The sequence below is a fragment of the Haemaphysalis longicornis genome, unplaced genomic scaffold, assembly GCF_048455015.1.
Source record: "Haemaphysalis longicornis isolate Haplotype H1 unplaced genomic scaffold, Haemaphysalis longicornis Haplotype H1 scaffold_8, whole genome shotgun sequence".
NCBI lineage: Eukaryota > Metazoa > Arthropoda > Arachnida > Ixodida > Ixodidae > Haemaphysalis > Haemaphysalis longicornis.
The window spans coordinates 131,339,201-131,360,462 of NW_027526445.1; the positions used below are offsets into that span (position 1 = coordinate 131,339,201).

The window sequence follows — 21,262 nt, forward strand, 5'->3', positions numbered from 1 at the left end:
CAATATATCGGATATAACGATGGACAACGATTGCACCGTCCAATTTTGTATGCTTTCTATGGTAAAATAACCCGCTTATTACGATGCTCCAGAGCCGCGATATCGGATATAGCGATTGAATCCGCTTACCGCGCGCGCCGAAAATGCGAAAATGCGTCACGAGGAGGAAGCAGGCGAGGAAGAAGCGATCCCAGGGGAGGCCACGGAAGCACCCGACGATGAAGGGGTGCCACAGTTATGGTCGGCGCTTCACGAAGACGCGTCGGGTCTCGACGATTTTCTCCATGCCGACGATGGTGTGGAAACGTCCGAGTGCCTCAGTGACGAGGCGATCGTTGCGAGTGTGCGTGGTGCAGCGGACAGCGGTGAGAGCGACGACGACGACGACGCGCGGCTGAGCAGCCTACCCAGGTACCGTCATCGCACGAGGCCCAACGAATGATACAGTCCCTACGGGACTTTCTTTTCGCGAAGGACCTCCCGCTCAGCTATGTGGAGCAATTAGATGCTCTCGAAAAAGATGTGCGTCAGCTTCGCGTGAAGCAGTCAAAGCTGACTGACTATGGCTTTTCTGCAAACGAGTAGTTGCACTACCTCACTTGCATGCTAATAAAATGTTTTGATCTCTCTTGTGGCTTTTTTTTCTCGACCCGCTTATAACGATTATCGGTTATAACGATGGGATTTTCTTGGCACTTGGATATTGTTATAAGTGGACTAGACTGTACAGCCAACTATCTGGAAACTTGTTCATACTCATACGAAAACACGTACACGAAACAAATATGATATGATAAGATAAAGTACTGCAGCGTAATATATGGCACATCATACCTAAGATGTAATGGAAACATAGGCAGAAAGGAAAGAAATTCGTTACTAAGCTGATAGAATACAGATTATTCAAACGTCTTCTGAAAATCATCAAAATCGTTTCTAAGCGCTCTTGAGACTGTAGGTGGTTCCCCTCTGATGCTGTGTAGGGAATAAATGAATTGGTAATTGTAAATGTACTACTTGGTTTGATGTAATTGGCGTGATGTAATTGGTTCAAACAAATATTTTATAGCGCTTGCATTTTGCAAAAGAAATTTTGATGTCGTTTGCTTGCTTCTTTGTCTGCTTGCAATTTTGTATTTTGCTTTTTTTTTCCTGCCTCGTCCCTGCTGATTGTGTCGTGGAGGGTGGGAGCTCCGTCAAGCCGCGAGTACAGCGGCTTTTTATCCCGCTTCATTAACCATAGTAAACGAACAAAACAAAAGATTTTATTTCCTCAGAAGTACGAGGAGGTAGGCTGGGACTAAAGGCTACAAAGCCTGACAGAGGCCCCAGCCCCTATTCCAAAGCCGTGACTGGAATAAAGAACTTCAACTTCAACTTCAAAAACTATTAGCTAAGTAGTCCTCGTCAAAATTTTCTAGTCCATGCCGAAAGTGCGTAGTCTGCAAAAAATTTAGTATGCAAGCTTGCGTATGGAGTGAGGCTGAAGAATTTTATGCCGAAAAGGGGCGGAGAAATCACCTGTATTTCGCGCTGTCACAAAATAATTTGGTCGCAGTCCATGGTTGAGCTTATTATTTGAATTCTTTCTGGTCCAAAAGCCTTTGGCTGGACTAGAAAATCGACAAAGACTGTACATGCATTTTCGCCTTTTATTTCTTACGACAGGAGCTGTTTACGCAATCGACAGAACGCGCTACCTGTGGCTCCACCGCCAAGTTCGGCTCAAACACTATCAGCTTGCGCTCGAGCGATATCCAAAGCCGTTTTGCGCGTCACTATACGCCAAGCATTGTGCTAAGCCTCTCGATTTCACGTTCACGAATGCAAAAGGGGGCGCTTACGCCAAATCAACCTCGCTCGCGTAAAAAAACACCGACATCACTTGAACGTGCATAATCCTCTTGGGCTGTCCCGTCTCCGCACGATACTTTCGCCGCGGTCTCCAACCTATAATACACCCATCGATCCTAGCTAGGCATTAAGTGGCCCGCTCAGCTCTTCACCGGAACCAGTGAAGGAGTCACTCGGACGAATAACATTCCATGGAGAGCGGCAGCTCAGTCGGAATAAAGAGCCTCCGCTGCCTCTCAGAGGCGGCGACTTTAGCGCCGCCAAGCGGCATAAGTACATTAGCCTCCTGGGCGCTGAATTTCGTCGTCCCGTGGCGTTCATCTCCTCCCCTCCGTCCTCCGTCCGCATCGTCACTCACTTTTGGCGTCGTTGCAAGCGCGGGGAGTTCCGTCAGGCTCGTTCCTCAGCCCTCCACTTTTCGTTTGTTGATCGCGCCTGGCTCCTTTTGAGCGATCCGGGACTCTCGGGAGGGAGAGTGAAAAAGAGGGAGGGGGGGAGGCAGGCAGACGCTGGGTTGAAAACAGCGTTCCGTTCCAACACCTTGGAGCATTTTGTGCCAGCCTAAAAATAGCCTTACCCCCGTGTGCCGCTGCTCTGACCTCATCGCTTCCCCCCCCCCCCCCTTTTTTTTCTGTACCTTTCATTTTTCTTTTCCTCCCCTACACCTTGTGTTTGCCCCCCGTTTCGTAGTTTCCAAAAAAGCGACTCGCGCGCGGACGACCCCGGTTCGTCTCCTTCCTCCCTTGCTACACATGCGTGGCGCACGGCACGTCTCGGACGTTCCTCCGAGCCAGCGCACGATCTTTCTTTTTCCGGAACATTTGGTTCGAACCCCCGTGTTTCGGCTCCCCTCCCATTCAACCTTTCACAACCACACCCCCCTCCCATGCATGCCTACCCTACTTGCGCTGCCCTAACCTTTCCCTCTCGGCTTCACGCGATGAGCAGCTTTCTACTTTCTTTTTCTTGCCAGCTATCCTCCCCTGCTGGTCCCCCCAAAACTTCTTTCTTCAGAAATATGTCGTGCTTATTATTCCTTGACCCAGCGCCGTTCCCCCACCCGCCTTGTGTGGCGAGTGACCTTGCCATGGTTGCGCCGTACATCACCAGCCTCCGCTGTTCAATGAAGGCGGAGGTCGCGCACGAATGCACCCCCTCGCCCCCTCTTTCGTCGGGGTCTTGGAGCGGGGAGGCCCGCTCGCGCAAAAAGAAGCTGGGTGCAAATCGCCCTAACCAGGTTTAAGCCTGTGTTAGGTTAGGCTTACCGGTGTCCCCCTTCCCTCGAGTCTTCAAAAAGGACCTGTCATCTCCTTCTCCACTAGGTGGCTGCGCCGAGCTTATATCAAAGTCTCATTTTTCGTTCGATTTTTCGCGCGGCCAGGTAGTGGCGTGGTTTTTTGTCATCACAATGGCTTTCGCGAGAGGTGATAAGTATTGTAAGCCGGTTGAAAAGGGCAAGCGCCTTTCGGTTGCCTGTCGCACGCATTGAAGGGAGCGGCGCGTTTTCATTTGAGCCCCTGCGTTCAGGCTTCGTTAGGCTTTTTTACACCCTTTGTGAAATGTCGGTTGAGGAACCGCCCCGGGAAAAATCTCTCTGAAAGAACTAAGGAGCTAGAGCCGCGTAGTGCATTCAAGATGCTGCACGAACTTCGAATTTGTCGTTTCTTGGCGCTTGATGTTATTCGCGTCGTAACAATGTTACGCGAAACATTCGTCGTAAGGCGAGGTAAGGGCTTCCGAACCTGTTGCCTAGAGAGCACCTCGCCATCACAGCGCACATGAGGCGTTCCTGCACCCAACTACGGCATAAATGCGAAACAAAGTCGCGAGAAACATGCCGGGCATACAGCGGCTGAAGCACAGGCAACGGCGCAGCCACGGTGCTGCGCACTACGACGACGCGCCGAACGTGCCTCCGCGCGGCACACAAACCGCCGGCAAGGCTCCGTTTTGGTCCCTTCTCTTTTTGCGTCCGCGCTACTCCGACTCTCCCGTAGCTTCCTCCGCGCCGCGTGCCACGTCAATCACTCGCGCGCGACCAATCAGGACAAAATGCTTCCGCGCGCGCCCGCTAATCCCCTCCCCCTCGCGCGATGGCAGTCACCGCCCCCTTTCGGCGGCGCGTCCCCGCCGACCGCGCTGGAGAGGGGCTCGCTCCTCGCCGAAGCCCAGCGCAGCCGGCTCGCTCCGTCGGCGGCTGCGGACCGGTCCGAGTTCAGAAGCCCCAACGGCCGCAAAGCGCTCACACTCGGCGCGCGCTGGGAGAAGAAACAAGTAGGATTCGCAGCTCCCTTCCGACTTTCCCGAAGCCGAGGAACGCCGCAGTTCCTCGGTGTGTGCGTGTGTGTGTATCGTCGAGTGCACGCGGCTGCGTTGGCGGGCGCTGAAAAGTCGCACCGACGGGCCGGTCGTCTGCGCTCCACGTTTCGGACCGGACCGCCTGGAAACGCCGCCACGGTCCCACGTGCTCGTCCGGGGCCGCCCGCTGTCATCCGCGCTACTGCCACGACCGAAGTTTCCCGGCCGTCGCGCGGACGGAAGCGGTCTTAGAAACGTCGGATTCCTCTGCGAGAACGACGAGTGAGCGACTCTGCCTGTGCTTGTGTGCGCGTTTTCTGACGACCACGACGACTTGTGTGCCGAGCCCTTCGTGTCTCGAATCGTCGGTTCGTCTTCGAGTGTGCCTGTGTAGTGCGTGATTTTATTTCTTTTCTTTTTTTTTTTTTTTTTCGGGTTTCAGCGCGTAGGTGTGCTTGATTAGTAGGGGGGTTATTTTGTTTTTCAGTAATTTTTGTTGGAGGGGGGGATTTGTCCTTTGTTATCGCGGTGGGTTCACGGCGCGGTCGAGAAGGCCCGCGGACATTCGGGGCTCCGGCCTGGCGCCCGCGGAGCGCTGGACTAAGTCCCCCATGCATTCCCTTCCTGTGATTGCGTTTCCTTTCAGGTGATTCGGCACCCGTTTTGTACCCCCCAGTTTTGTTTCGACCTTTGTGGGGGGGAACAAAAGCCTATTTACTTTCGGTTTGCCTGCATTTTTCTTTTTTTTCTACCAAATTTGAGACCCCAGTGCCCCCGAAGGTTAGCGAAATTTGGGAAATTTTCTGAATTTGGTCGGGATTGGCTTGGCTTTGTACCTTTGAAAAAAAAAACCTCGTTAATCCGGGAGCCCCTGGCCGATCGACCACGCTTGAACGCCGCTGTTTTGAGGAACCGCGTTGACTGGGCAGGCTAACGGGGTGAAGTGAGAGCTTACGACGCGTGACTTGGAACGCCGTTGACGCTACCAGACCGGCACTGACGTCGACTGTGGTCAAGTGTTTCCGTGCCGTCTTATAGAACAAGAGGGAGCAGAAGAGTTCAACCGAGCCCACACCATCATCGACGAGTGTGCGATTTTTTTTTCTTTTCACTCTCTCCCTGGAAGATTTTTTCCCCCACTCCTCTCTACTTCCGAAAGTCTCGGGCTTCGAGGAGATCCACCGATTTGGGACTCGGCTTCGCCGCCCCGTTTACGGAACCCCCCGAAGACCACCACCGCTGCTGACTTGTGTGTGCAAGATAAAGGAATAACAGAAGGGCCGCTTCTTAACTCTCATACACGCCGAACCACCCAGAAAGCGAAAGTAAAAAAAAAAAAGACTCCGTGAATCAGCACGTTCTGGAGTCCTGCCGCCTGTTCGGTTCGAAGTCGGCCCGAAGTCCTCTACTACGACTCCGTGTGTTGTGTTGTCGCCTCAAGGGCGCATCCGAAGCTCGCTGTTGCACCGTGTGTTCAAGCGTCCCCCTACAACAACCTCCTTCGTCTAGTTAGCGCTTCGCCGAAGCTCTTTCGACACGACGTCGTCGTCTGGCCGTGTTCTTCGCAACACCCCACTGACGTCTTCTGCCTCGTCTGCACTGTACTCCGAAGCTTCTTTTCAACGCCGCTACTTCTCTTTTTTCTCCCTTTCTTCCCCCACCGTCTTCTTCGCCAAGAGGAAAGGATTTCCGTGGCTGCCGTCTCTGTGTCGCTGTGCGCGTGTTTTCTGTCTAGAAAGTCGTCGGACGGTGAAAGTTCCAATCTGCCTGTGTTAGTGAATCGCTTCAACACTAAGCCACGAACGACGCTCTGAACGAGTCTTCACTGTTGTGAAGACTTCGTCGCTGTCGGAACAAGGAACTTCCTCGGAGTCATCAACATGGCTCAACGGGTAAGGCTATATTTCGTTGTAGTTGTTGTTGTTGTTGTTCGTCTTGTTCGTTCTTTCTCTGTGCTCGCGGGAGGTTCGCGTCGTGTTGTTTTGAAACCACTTGATTATTTTCTTCTTGTGGACTGTATACGCATGGCCGCAGTGGTTCAACGGCGTAAGTGCAATATATGCATGGGAACTAATTGTGCAAGCGTTACGGACAACCAACTTATCGCAGCAATCCACGTAACGCAAGAGCGGAATCTGAAAGTATTGCGCAAGGCGGGCACTCGACAAACCGGATGACACAACAGTTCTATACAGAACGCGTACTGTAACCCACACACACAAAAGAAAATATTGGGTCGGAGAACTGACAAAGCTATAAAATAAATTTGAAATCTGCGCGCATTCCTGCTTCAGAGTGGTTGGTTCTCTGTACCTTCGCTCATTACAAGTATAGATGGAAGCTGCAGGGGCGGAATTCTCTTTTATCCATTTCATGTCTGATTGGTTGAAGGCAGACGACGAGGATGTGAAGCTCTAGAAGAAAGGTTGAGCGGTTTCTGTGCAGGTTTAAGTTCTCGCGTAACGTATTAAAACGGGCGTGAAATCGACATTTTGAAAGGAGCGCAACTTAGAATTTACCTGGCACCTCGTTCAGTTTGTTGCGCAGCGTGTTTTTTGACTCCGGGAAAATTACATTTGACCTATAACTCAGTAACGATGGTAATTCTTTTGAACATTTTATACTTGATCCTCAATTTTATACTTGATCCTCAAGAATTTTATACTTGATCCTCAATCACGTGGTCGCGGCACGGTTACTGTAGCAGACTGTTCGTGCACGTGGAGCTTTTTTCGAAGCTTCATGATGAATTGGGAATGCTAGCAGGCTTGTCATAATTTAAGTGGTGTGCGGCAACTTAACAGGCATTGGGTAATGGGATTGGTGCTGTGTGCAAGGTTACCAATTGCGTTACAGCGTCGTGAGTGTTGACAGAGCAGGTTTAGATGCAACTATTGCGCATATATATGCCTAAATGGGCATCGACAGGCAAAACTTGTCGTCCGAAAAAAAAATGGTCGCGTTGTTGAACATATGTTTATTCTTTTGGAAGGGGGGGGAGGGAGCATTTTCTAAATAAACGGAACCTATCAAGATTTGTTATGCAATTGTACATGTATATACAAGGTTACAGATTGTTATATTATATGATTACACATATAATATGCATTGAATAAATTATACGATTATAGGTGTACAAATATACACGTTTGATTATTTTGGGGCCTTCCAACTTCGCTCTCATGTTTCGGGTGTTATAAAGGAACGCTGAAGTGAGTTGTAAGCATTGGGAAACTGCATTGCTGGATTAAAGGGCAGCATGCGTCGGGCACGGTCTGAGTTCTGAGGTTTTTTTCTTTGTTGTTATTTCCCGCCAATTTACCCGCATTTTTTTTTTTTTTGAACGAGGAGTGCGTCCGAAAGTGCCATTTCGTTCCCATCATGCTCCCCGCTGATATTGTTGGCGTAACCTACGACGACACTCTAGTGCAGCCTGTGCACGGGCAAAGCAGAATTCGATAACTGTGAAATGGCTGAAAACCAAAATGTTGAAGCGTTGTGACGTCATTACCAGTATGACGTCACTGTGGTAGTTGGAGGAGCGGCCGCAAACGGCGCACTGCGCTTTCTGTTCTGCCACAAATGCCGATAAACTAACAGCCCTAGCTACCGCTAAATAGTGCAATAGTTGATTACATCGGTTAAGCTGTACAATGCAACCAAAATAAGGGCTTCGGTGCATTCACTTCAGCGTAAACTTGCAGAACCACCGCTTGCGTCTCCCCATGTAAACTAGAATGTTAGTCTACGTTAGTTTGCTATTTGAATCGCGGTAATTACACCCGCCGCGGTGGCTAAGTGGTTGAGGCGTTATGCTGCTGAGGCCAAGGACGCGGGTTCGATGCCGGCTCCTTTTCGGATGGAGCCTAAAAGCGAAAAAGCCCGTGTGTCGGCATTTCAGCGCACGTTAAAGATTCCCAGGGTTGGGCTTCAAAGATAATCCGGAGCCCACCACTACGGCGCGCCTCATATCCCAAGTGTAGCCTCGGTGCGTCTAGAACATCCAAATTTTTGAATTCGAATCTCGGCAACTGCATGCGTTACAGCGTCAGTCCACGCTGCAGTGAAAACTCTTTCAAACAGGCCACCACTCGATGAACCCCCGTTTCCGTCAAACACTTTCAAACCGACATTTCAAAACTTGGCAGTTTGGCACGATGACGTCATGCAATTCATGACGCTTGTTTTTCTCTCCCCATTTTTCTTTTCTTAGCCGCTTCGGCGCCGACCTCGTGTCCTTTCGCGCATTGTTGGCCTTTGCGCGTCTCCATAATGCCAGCAGCCCTCCGCAATACATATATGCTGACATTTCGCTCGGCGCAAGGGCAGAGTCGGCCGCAAACGCGCAACGAGATTGCTTATAGCGCAGCAAGGAGCGCAGCAGAGTTCGGCGAGGACAGTGTCGTCTTCTTGTGCTGTTTTCGTGTTTGCGTGGGCCACTATAGTGAGCAAACGAACGCAACGTGCGTGTACTGTGCTTGGCCGCATAGTTTAATTAAAAGCACGCAGTTTCGTGCATCCTTGACGTCTTGGCCAAGTCGCGGGGTATCGTCGCTGACGCGGCTACCGGAAGTTCGTAAAGGTAACGCTCCGTGCTTATACTACACCACTGATTTCTCTACAACCCCTGCGTAATGGCGTCGTATGGCTAGGAACAAAGTTGCAGTAATATCATGTTTTTTAGAAAATCAAATCACATTTGTTAATAGAGTTGTTTAAAACGCGAAGCTTTCTCCATTGCTACCTGAGACAGTCCAAAATCCAAACTGCTTTTGACCGTGTCGGAATCGTAGAGTTTCATACTAATATATACTAGAGGGAAATCTGGCGCCACTGTCTCTAGGGAAGCCGCGCTTCAGCGAGCGTTCCGTCATGTACCCGGCAGGTACGTTCCACTTGTCCTTGGCATGGCTCATGAACAGGCTGAAACGTTGGCTACGGCTGCAAAAAAGCAACAATGTTCGGCGTAAATGGTTCATAAAATTTGTTTTGTTATTATAAAATTGAACCTCCAAATGTCAGTACTTTTTTAGAAGCTTAATGTACGGTGAACAAAAAAAAAGTTACTTTTTTTTTGTTGATTTTAGCTTCGAGACGAAAAAGAAGCCGTATGGCTAGCCAAGCCAATCAGGCGAGGAACGTCGCTAGCGGCAATGGCGCCGCCAACGGCAGCCCGCGACTGCACCCACAGATATATGTATGTATATATACTATGTATATATACACTACTATATATATATATATATATATATATATATATATATATATATATATATATATATATATATATATATATATATATATATATATATTAGTGTATATATAGTATAGTATGTATATATAGTATATATTAGTATAAAACTCTATAATTGGAATGGCGCAATCGGATAGATGTCGGCGTCATAAGCCGAGGGACGCAGTTTCGGTTTCGACCACAGGAAGGGTTTTTTTTTTCTTCTTGAGGCGTTTGATTTGCCTTTGCTTATCAGAATCATCGTTTTGTGAGACCCATTCTGTAAAGTTGGCTTTTCTGCAGTGCGTATTGGCGCGACGTGGAGCGCCATCAGTGAGGAATAGAAAGCTTCGCTTTAAAAAAACTAAGAAGCGCGTAACACCCAAACACACATACAGGCACGATGGTATGAGAATAGACAATTCGGCGGAAGGAAGAGGTTCAAACAGTAGATTATAGAGGCAGATGGAATTATTTGATTATATTCCATTCCGGAATATAATCGTCTTACCATATATACTTCTTGTCCCGTCACTTGGTAGCCAATCCCGTTACCCTGGTAGTCCATCGGTGTTATGTTATCCGCATTTTGTGTTCGGCCTAAATCCTCTTTCTTTTATTTTCCTTAATTGTACGACAATTTAACACCTCAAACAGGAATGGGCGAAGGTTTTGGCAAAATGTGTTTCGCAGATTCTAAGAGTGAAAATGTTTGACGCTTTTATTCTTTGATCAGCTAATTATTTGACAAAATAGAAACAAAAAAAACATTTACAAAATAAAAGAAATCACAACGTCGGCGAGGTTTGGATAGTTAAATGCAGCACTTTAGAGAAATAAAAATTGTTTCGTCTATATATTCCTTAACCATTGCGGTTGAGCACTCAGGCTGCAGATCTATTCGCCGGGTGTGACCTTTTGTTTACGGTTTCATGCTCCTAAAGTTGCAGCCGGGTATTATAGAACGCAGAGCGGGGCATAGAGTTCGGTGTGGCTCTTCTAGCTACGCGGGCATTAAATTTGCCGTTGGGAGTGTAAACGCGTGACAGGCTTTTTGTTGCAACGCAACATGAAAACTGCAGAAGCATTTGTCCGTTGCGAAATTTGCCTTTCCATATTTGCTGGCCATGTCCAGCTTAGTAAATTATTCGTTTACGACAAACACCCGGTAATAAAACTATTACGTTAATAACAAAAACCTAGACTCCGACGAACAAATCGTGTTTGGCGCCTTTCATAACGAACGCGCTCTACTTTTGTGCATCTAAGCAATGTCGAAGGGATCGTACACTTTTCAGGAAGTTCGTGCGATCGTTACGTGAATTATATATTTCTGGCATATGTAACCTTTCGATACCTATAGGGAGCTAAGAAAACTTTGCAGTAAGCCAGGCAATTTTTGAGTAATCAACCGCCACAACTTTTTGCCCTGTAGATACGCTCGTTTTAAAGTCGGCGATTTAGAACACTTCCTAGTGAAGCTAATTTACTGGGAAGTATTCTAAGTCGCTGAATAGAACCGATAATTACTCTAATCCAATGCCAACCCCGGCCAATCCAATCCATGAGAAGACGATCGAGACTGGCCGAGGAACGTTTTACGTTAAAATAATTGCGACGGCCTGAAGTACTTCACGCGGAAATTATGGTTTTGCTTTTCTATGCCGAAATTTTATGCAGTCAACAAACCCCGCACATCACCCAAAAGCGTGCGACTAATAAATCTTGACACTCACCACTAACACAAGGCTGCAAATGCGCTGCACCGAACACCGCGAAATTACTACCAACAGGAACGTGTTCTGCCGGCGCAGTTCCAACTCAAAGTGCGTCAGATTTCCGCTGTTTTATTGGGACTCTTGGAAAGCGACACAACGCGGCATCGAGCGTTGGTAATTTCTTGAAATTGTTCATCGGGAGTTGGTACGCTCTGTTCACTCGGATTTCTGGATAACAACTGTGAAACTGGATGTGTTACAACAAACTGAAAAGCGTTGCGTATATATCTGTCCGTTACAAGAGTGAGCTCACATACGTGCACGAGGTTATATGAGCGTGCTGTCGAATACATGCAGAGCTTGCTTTTTTTTTTTTTTTTTGAAGATGGCTCGTAAAGAGTCAGCACTGTATAAAGACTTGGAGTGCATATGCGCAATATGAGAGCGCTTGGCCAGTCGAGGGAGTACAGATTCCGGAATAACTGTGCTCAACCGTGAATGAGCCATCTGGGAAAAAGCCAACTGCAGCCGAATACAGCCGGCTAATGTGGTCAAGCGTTAACTGAAGCAGGTCACTTTGCGGCATACCATTCTTGGGGTTGATTCCGGGGATGTTGCACCTAACGTGTCGGCAGGAAAGGGTCCATGGCGGGAAATGAAACGACGCCATTGCTTGCGGAGCCTGAGAGGAAACGGAAAGATGTGATGACCTCCGTTTGGCCTGCGATACTGGACTTGTCATTTTTTGTGATACGCGTTTATGAATTTGCTTCCGCAAGCAAGCAGCCTATGCCGCAAATTGTTCTCGGCGTTTCTTGTTCCGAAATACATCGAAGGGTAAACGGTGCGCTTCGATGAAAGTCCGTCCCTAAAAACGGCAAAGGAAGGCCGACGCAGATACGGGGGCAATTGTTTTCGGCCGCATCCAGCTGCTTGCGGAGGGCAGCTTCGTGAGGAGAAAAAGGCTGCAGCACACACAGCACGCGGCCGACGTGTACGCTTTGCTGAGCTGCACCACCATAAAGCGGCAGTCACTGCCCATTGAGCGCAGGCATAAAAATCCGACTATTTTAGTCATCGTGGAAAATTGCGTACCGGGTTTCTTAACTTCAGGGGCCCAGTAAATATTCAGAAAAGCTGCCGGGTTGGTACATCTTGCAGGGCACGGCCGCCGAGGATTAGCAGACATCGCATCACGTGCTTGCGAGTAAACGCGGGAACAAGAAGTTGCGAGAAATAGCACGAAACTGCAACTCGCCCTGTAATTCCAAATAACAGAAACTGTCCCGGCGTTCAGTATTACGGGACTGCGCCTGCGTGCAAATTGTAAAGGTTTTGTGCAGAATTCATTGGGGTGAAATTTGTTCTGGAACCAAGCTATACGGGAAATCTGTGCAACATGTACGTGCTTTATCTGCATGCCATTTGTTACGCAACCAACTAATACGGGCCTTTCCAATTGTGTAGCCTTATAGTACGGAAACATCATCTCCCTGGGAGTAGCGCAGATCATGCTGCGGTAGCGAGGTAGTTTTGTTATACACGATTACAGCCTCGGTGATGGTCTTGTTAGCGTCGTATGATGGCGGCCGTCTTCAATATCACCCAACCGGTCAAACAGCTTCCTCTCACTGACTATAGCCAGAGTCACTGGTAGTTATTATAGTGACTCTGGCTAGTCAGTCAGCCGAAGCGGTTTGGTCGGTTGGGTAAAAACCAAGACAGACTGCTCCCGTACAGTACGGTCGTACTCTTTAGTGTCGTTCCGCATCCGCTCACTGACTAGCCAGAGTCACTATTAATAGTTGCAAGTGGCTCTGGCTACACTCTAATCCTTGTAACCCATAATGTAACTTCTAAACAGAAGTAACCTATAAAATAAAGGTTACAATGCATCCATTTTGATGTTTTCTTTATCCCAGTTCATTCTAAGGGTTACAAGCGTGAAGTTAAAAGCGGTTTATAGGTTACATTAATGATTTATAGGTTACATTAACAAAATCTCACATGTAACCTTTACGTTGTAACCTATAAAACTCCCTGTAACCTATAAGAGATGCTCGTCGCGCCTTCTCTCCAGGCGGCCGTTGATTTCTCCGTTGCATGACGGGATATAGAGAAATGGCGGCGCCCGCAAGCCCGGTGGCCGCGTTTTCGCGCCACTCGAGCCTTTTTACCGCTGTGATACCCCTACGATGAAGCGAGGATTGCTGTTGCAAGACTTATTTGTCGGCGTGAGTCGCGGAGGCTGCGGCGAGCCCATTTGTGACTGGCAGCGCTACACGGCCCGTTCTTCTGCGACCAGCATCAACTTCGCATGTTGTACCAATGCCCCGGCGCCAGTGAAAGCGAACTCGGTGAGTATGTAACGGTTTCCGTGTTTTCATTGGATGTATCTTTTCGCTGGGGGCTTTTCCATTTGAAATTGCAGGATTCGAGAGGCATTTTTGTTACCCGACTGGTTGCTTCGCTTGACGTTTTCTGTTGCCCGCGACGGCAATTGAATAAAATCGCGGGCTTGCGTTCGTTGCGTCAGACTAGAGCCGGCGCTCGTGACCTGCTTTCTGCTCTGCGCGCCTTCGTGATGTGTTGAGCGTTTTGTTTACGCTGTTGGCTGCATCGGGCGCACTTGACGAGTTATTGTCCCATGTAATTGTCAGGTAGCTCTGCATGAATATTTGATTTTTTTCCCATAAAGTCTTATATTATCGCGCTATTCTCTGGGTATTACCATTTTGTTTCAGCCGTAGGGAAATATTCATTTTTCTCGCTGCGTATATTCGGAATGGTGTCTAGTTTATTGGTCTTGTAGTAATATATCCGGATAAACATAAGGTGTGTGCTGCAGAAAAGTAGTCCACTAAATGCTGCGCGAAATTTCTAAACTCACTTTTGTCCAGCACAAGCCTCTTTTTTGTGAAAGTTTGCCCTACCGCACAATAAAAAGTTTTCATGTGTACAACAATTCATTTTTGTCATTCTTTCCCTTGAGTGGATAAATTTGGTGTTATTCATTTTGAGGTAGCGGGGCATTTTCACCATGTTAAGTGGGTTTATTATTCTCATCCGCACAAATCAGTCGTTTATTTATTCGCATGGTATTGCAGGGCAAATGGTTGTCTCGCGTGATACTAGTGCACTGCAGTAAAGCGACTTTACAGAGTGGTGGTATGTATGAGCCAGCATGCAGGCTGCTTGATTGTTGTTGTTTTTTGATGATACATAAATTGTGACGAATTACACAGAGACAAGTGCAGGTGTAAAAATGGATGCTGCACCCTCATCGGTTCCTGGCTGTTCGAAAAGTGTGGTTGCATCTGGCTACCTATGCTATGACTTATGAGCACTACTGTTTTTCTTTCAGGCAGTGTTCCTTGAGCTGACAACCAGGACTCCCCTGCGTATGACACATGTTGAAATGAAGTCTGATTGCCGTGGAAACAACGGTATGAAAATGCAATAACTAAAACACATTCATTCAAAAATTCTTTGTAAATATGGCACCCAAGCCTGCACAGACAAAAGTATGATTCACTTGTAAAAATGCGAGGCCTTACTTCAAGTGTTATGATGTTATATTTCGTGTCTTATTTTGTTTCATGTTTAGTGACTCTTTCTATCATTTCGTTACTACATGAACGTTATGAATTCACATAACGATTTCCTCAGCATGGAGCTTTGTAGTTTTTCAGCAACTCTACCTATTCTATATGATGCGTGGTTTTGCAGAGCCAACAAGAACTCTTTTTCGAAAAGAGCTCTCTAAGAAAGCTCCAGTTGTTAGTGAGGGCTTGTGCTGTGTTCTTTTCTTCGTCTTGTCAAGTTTGAGGTGTTCTTTCATTATGAATGTATACCAACTGCCCAGCTCTAAAGCCTATTACATTTTAACCCAAATAACCCTTTGAGTCATTACAGGTACAGACCTCCCGGTAATGCCACTTGAAGATCGGTGCAAGTTCTAGATGTATGCTCTCCCACAACACATTTGGACGAAGAAAAAATGTAAGTTGGCGATTCCGTTTTACGAATAGCCGAGGAAGAAACCACCGATAGAAGAACACTTTCCTGAAATGAAAAAGGTTTCGGCTTCCACGTGGGATCCTCGTTCAAAATGAAACTGCCAGTACAAGGGGGGGTATACATGTTTAAGTACAGCCAAAAATGTGACGCAGTCGGCCTCAGCATCGTGAAAGCACGTTTCCTGGGTTTAGTGCGACGTTCGCTCGGTTGCGTGTACTAGTGATTCCCCATGAAGGAGCGGAAATGTTCTTGCTTTCTCTTTTGCAAATGTATGTCAGTTTATCTCGTAGCCCAAAGTTTCTGCCTGTTCTGGGTAAGCATGCAGAAACATTTCGCGAGATAAACAGGAACACGGCACGATTAAAATTCGGGAAGGTTGGCCGGTATGACTATAGTGGCTTCGCATTGTTCTGAACAATGCGGCCAAATTATTCTGTGTAAGGATTACTGAAATGATGTGAAGTTATTTGAAAGGCCGTCAATCACCCCTTCTCTGGTGTGGCCTTTCATCGTGCAATATATTTTTCGTACTTCACATGCCTGTGGCTTGATGTGAGGGGCTTATGGTTGCACTGGCTTTTGTTCTTTTTCTTAAATTTTCTGTAGATGGCTCTTCAAGGTGGGGAAATCCAAGTGACGGCCCCTCACATATATGCGTCCATCTGCGGCAGCAGGGAACAAGATGATCGCGGGAAATCTTCAGCGTGCCCCGATTTTGTGCCTGCTTGTGTACTACGCAAATTGCGAAGCTTATCTCTGAATTTTTTCAAGCGCCTTTTTTCATGCAGAAAATTATAAATCCCATTTAAAGTTTGTCCAAAAGACAGATTGCAATCGGCCTAGAAACTTGTTAGTGCTGCATAAAAAACGATAACTTGGCGTGGGAATCACAACTCAGGTGGAACTGTAAAGAGGAACCTAAGAGGGAAGTGTAAAGATGGATTCGTAAAGACAAGTGAATTTCAAGTGTAATATTAGACTCTGAGTGAAACAGAGAATGTAGGGAACATAGCCATAAACACTGCTTTGTATGAAACAGTGACTTTGTAATAAATGTTCTTTGTACTTTCCCACATTCTGCGTTTTTTTTTTCTGTGGGGAACCATGACAATAACGCTGTACTGGGAAAATGCACCTCTGAGAACCATCTTATAAATGTAGCTCGAACTTGAATTCGTCTGAAATTGTTCAATTGCAGTACCAAACAATTCGAAATACTTTGCATACATCCGTGAAAATATTGAGTTAAAGAATCTGTATATTTGGCCATGTTTGTGAAGCTGTTCACGCAACATTTATTAAATAGGTTTAATAACGATGTATGAATAAACCGAGTTTTACCTGGAAGTGTAAAGCAATATAGGAAACACTAGTTCGCCCAGGAATCCACACTCGTTTAATACTCATTAAGGAACGATAATTATATTGGGGTGGTTCGCAGCTTTGCTTTTTAATAAATAGCCCACAGGTGTTTCATAATAATAAATGTGAATGTTCAAAACTACTGATGCCGAACTTCTGGAAATGTGCTCCTGTTAAATGCGCAAATATGTGTGCATGTACTGCAATTCTCTTTTGATAATCATGGCCTAATTTGTCAGATAAGAATTTTTGGCTTAAGGCTATGTTATCATAACTTTGGCGTCCTTTTGAAGTATGCTATCAAGTGCATGTTTCCACTAAAGCTTCATTTGTTGTTTAACTAAAGCTAAAATTCATGCCCGCAATTTACCAAAAGACCTATCCTGCATGTTTGATACTGGTTTCTTAAACAGCACAGAGCTGATGCAAACGTCAAATTTAGTTATGCCTGTTTATAAAACTTAAGCGTTGCCAATACCCACAAAGGTTTTTGGGTGACAACTTGGGTAACGATTATCGAACAGGTAATGCAATGCATATATATTAAGAGAACATTTTCAAGCTTTTTAGCACCGCAATTTTAGGAATTATAAAAGTAACTTCTCTTTTAGCCCCAGACGTGTGGCCGGCAGTTTATTCAAGGGAAGATCAAAAGACACCCGACGCAAAAGTTTAGACGGCGCAATGGACAGGATGGTTGCACATATCGCCTTCCAATAACGCGATATTTGCTTACCACGCGGGAAAGGCGCCTTCGGGGCGTCGCCACAGCGGCGCCGGCAACAGCCCGCCTGGCGCGCAACATGACACCTTCCAGGTGTATGGCCTTGGACGGCGGTAGATGTAACTTATATAAAGGTATACATGCTGAAAGCGGCAAAGTAACCCATAACTGAGTAACCCTTACGTGTATACGTATATAAGGGTTACGAAGATATAGGTTACATTTGTACCTTATAAATTATAGGTTACAAAAATTCGAAAATGTATACCTCTATTAAGGGTTACGCAGCTTAGAGTGTATAGTCAGTGAGCGGAAGCGGCTTGCCCGGTTGGGTAGATACCCATAGAAGACGGCCGCCATTATGCGACGCTAACAAGACCATTACCGGCAGCTAGCTGATTGTCTGTGCCTGCGCTCCGCGATGCACGCCAATTCCCATGTATACATAACCATAAACGTCGTACAATTACGAGCACGGGAAGACCACGTGTTCAAGCGTGTATACGTATGCCCGAGGCTATGTCTATATGCGGGGTGTAATGTAGCCTGCGACGCTTACGGTTTGAAATGCGTGTACTGTGTGCGTGTAGGCCATACACATTTACAAGTGTACTTGAGACGTATGCTCCTGGTATGCAAATTCGGGCTGAGCTCTAAGAACAGCAACGTGGGCGAGTTGGTGCACGTTCATGGCGAAAAATTGCTCGCATAGAAACGGCCCCAGAAGGGAAGAAACTGACGACACAAGCGCAGTGTCGTCAGCTTCTTTTTGTTTTTTTCTGTGGTCGTTTTTATGAGCGCAGCTCTTCACAATGAGTGCAAATTCTCTGCAGGAAAACCTCGTTATTACGTGCCCGCTTTCGCCGTAGTGTAGAGTTAACAAGCCAAACGCCGCGAGCGAGCACTGCAAGTTTTTATTGCAAGCAGTTAAGCCGCTGCTTTTCTTGCGCACAGGGATGTGATACGTGCGGTAATACACGTGCAGACTATGCATGGAGGTAACGTGCACACAAGTAAGGTGGGCTTTTGGTATACGCTAATTATGAAGCCTATGATGTGCGCTAGTAGGCGTTCGTTTGAAGGCGTGTACACAAGCGTGATATTCAAATACGGGGTGCTATAAGACAATAAATCAGCGTCTTTACATTTTTTGTCCCTAAGCAAACCGATTCCCCGTTCACGCTAAAACCTTACACGAAAGTCACGTATTGTGGTCTGCTTTATTTAACACCAGGGACGGCGATTACACTTTCCTTCTTACTTTGAAAACAAATACAGACGGTTTTCTACTTTCGGAGGGCTGGCGGCCATCTTGGACATGATAATGATATGAGCATTTTGTGAACTTCGGCGCCTCCTGGCGTATCCGGAATAAAACACGCGGTGCCGATTATTTGCTGTGAACAGAATAGACCAGAAAATGCGACCTTCGAGTGATGTTGGAACACGAACAGAGGAGAGGTTTGCTCAGAAATGTTTTTTTAAAGACGCTGATTTAGGGTTGTAACAATACCCTAAATGTATAATACAAGTACAGCGGCGTCTACTATCTCTGCGCAAGATTCAGGCGCGCAGTGGTGGAAACACAGGCGCGGTTCTTTTTTTCGGCTTTTCTCAAAACTGACGCCTGATGGCCGCTTTGGAAGAAGTGACCAATTGCGACGAATCAATCTTTCCGCACGGTGGTTCGTCAATGCTGCGCTGTTGCAACATGTGTTCCAGTGAAGTGCTTACGATTCTTGAATGCTCCCAGGGTAAGGCATAAATGCGCCGCGCTTTACGTACCGATCGCGGAAACGTAACATTTCAATTTGACGTTGATAAATCCCCCTCCCCCTTTATTCTTCTGCCTCCTGGAATATGTTAACATTCGCGGAAATACAATCCGGTAATATCAAACCTCGGGGCCCGGATGTTTCACAACTCGCAACGCCGTCAAGCACGTTAACACGCTCAGATGGGCCTCGTCAAAGAGGCTACGAATACGCCTGAGTGTTGAGTGTTTTTGTTTTTCGCAGTCCTGTTTTTTATTATGCGTTGTTTGTTCACATGGGCAGCAATATTTTATGCGCAAGATGAAACCAGCGCGAGAATGTGATTTCTGGTTTCCTCCGCGCAAATATTCTGGCATTTATTTTTATTTATCATTGTTATTATTCCTTTTACTTTCACGAGGGTTCATCCGAAGAGGCACCGCTTCTCACGACGCAATGTTGTCGAAATACCGCGCTTACACACGCAAGTATACCAGAAGTAAACAAATTGTGGGATGTCTGGCATATATCTCGCGCAGCAGCACAAGTTCATTAGCATCTCCGTACTTTCTTCGCTTTGCGCTTGAACTAACACTAAAATGATACAAAAAGTTGGAGTATACGAGACGCGTATGCGCTCGGAGTGGGCCGATGTGACACCCTCCAGGTACCGACGACGACAGGTGTGCAGTGCTTGGGTCTTTGGGGGCTAATGAGAATACTTTTGTTGTTACTGCACTCCCAAATATTGCCATACAAGTGACGCGCAACGAACAGCAACAGCAACGACAAAAAAGGAGCAATGTGATCTTTCAACGGGCCTTCCGGTATACCATGAGGGTGTTGCCGCGGCACAGCGTCCTAATCTAAAGCACTTTCGCCCGTTTTCGATAGCGACGGGGGCATGCCCGCACAATTCCTGGGGCCAGAAGGTATGGCGGCCTCCAAGCGTGCATACTCTGCCCCGCTCTTTTCCCTGCCCGTTCTCTGCCTCCCGGACCCCGCATCGCTTATCGTCTGGGCGACGGCGTGTTGACGGGCTCTTGCATACGATTAGGGCGAGCCGCGCGTATACCCACCTCGTCTCGTTGTCGCTCGCCGTTTCCCAACAAGGGCTCCCACGTCAACCCGGGGGTGTCGTACAGTTTGCGCTCTAGCGCATTCATTTACAGTGCGGCGGTGTACCCGTATTCGCATCATATTTATTCGACCTTGTTGTTGTTGTTGTCGTCGTCATCACTGTTGTCGTTGTCGTTGTTGTTGTCGTCGTCATTGTTGTTGTTGTTGTCGTTGTAGTCATGCTTTGGCATCCTCGCACTCGTCATGACTGCTCGTTGAGCCTGTTGGCGCAGTCGTTTGCGGGTCGTTATCGTTCGCACCACTGTGGTGAATCGAGGTGAACCCCGACGGCGCTGCATACGTTCGAGGACTGCAGCCCGCAGAACGAAGTTCAAATCTGGGTTTAGCGCGCCGAAGACACAGCCATGGCTATGCGGCGAGACGTATTCAGTTGAGGGCCGTGGCTTAATTTAGACCACGTGGGGATCTTTGACGCGCGGGCGTTTTCGTTTTTTGCCTCCGCAAGAGAAAAAAAAAAAAGACTCGCGTCTTCTGGGGCTAAACAGCACAACGCCTTGGCTACTGAGCCACCACCGTGCGTCATAGAACAAACTTCGCGTTTTTAAAGTTAAATATGAATGCGCTCTACCTTATGAAGTATGGGGCGGGCAGCGAGAAACGGTATTTTAATGTCTGCTATGGAGTGGGAAAGTGGGGGGAAGGGGGATTTTTTCTACAATTAGGGCAACATCTGGACTTTGAGTTCGCTGTGAAGTGGTCGCACTATCACCTGCCCAGCTCCCAAGTTACCTATTGGCCACACGAATGACTGCCAAGGAAGACCTCCAATGCCGAACGGAAGCTCTGGTATAACTTCGCGTTAGGTACTCCTCCCGATCAACTTCACCGGGATGGAAGGGTTGCCCTATGGAGGATTCGATTGCAAGTGGAATTTACTCCGGCTAAGCCTTAGGCGCGTATGGAAAGAGGACATTGACTGAAGAAGGTTGAAGGTGCTAGGGATAACATTGATAAAGCTTATTGTCGTGCACAATGGGTGGAACGGCGGCGTCTCCGCAAGATTTTCGATTTTCAGCTCAAAAGTCCAGGGGAGGAGCAAGAAATGTATACTAAGACTATGAATCAAAGCTTGGTTTACTCCAAGTATTGTCGCGTCTGAGTTACAATCGTGCGAACATTACCGCAAATTTCAACCAATTAGGCTAAGGTGATAAGAAAA

At 47.3% G+C, this 21,262-nt stretch overlaps 1 protein-coding gene across 2 annotated transcripts in view; it reads left to right on the plus strand.

Annotated features, from left to right (window-relative positions):
- The first annotated feature begins 4,002 nt into the window (after window positions 1-4,002).
- The window catches only part of LOC144148985 (homeobox protein Meis1-like), a 383,179-nt gene continuing 365,919 nt past the window's right edge, over window positions 4,003-21,262 (plus strand). For both annotated transcript variants that reach the window (XM_077680507.1, XM_077680508.1), the window contains exon 1: window positions 4,003-6,044. In XM_077680507.1, the coding sequence (XP_077536633.1) occupies window positions 6,033-6,044 (12 nt within the window). In that variant the 5' untranslated portion in view covers window positions 4,003-6,032. The remainder of the gene's footprint in view (window positions 6,045-21,262) is intronic.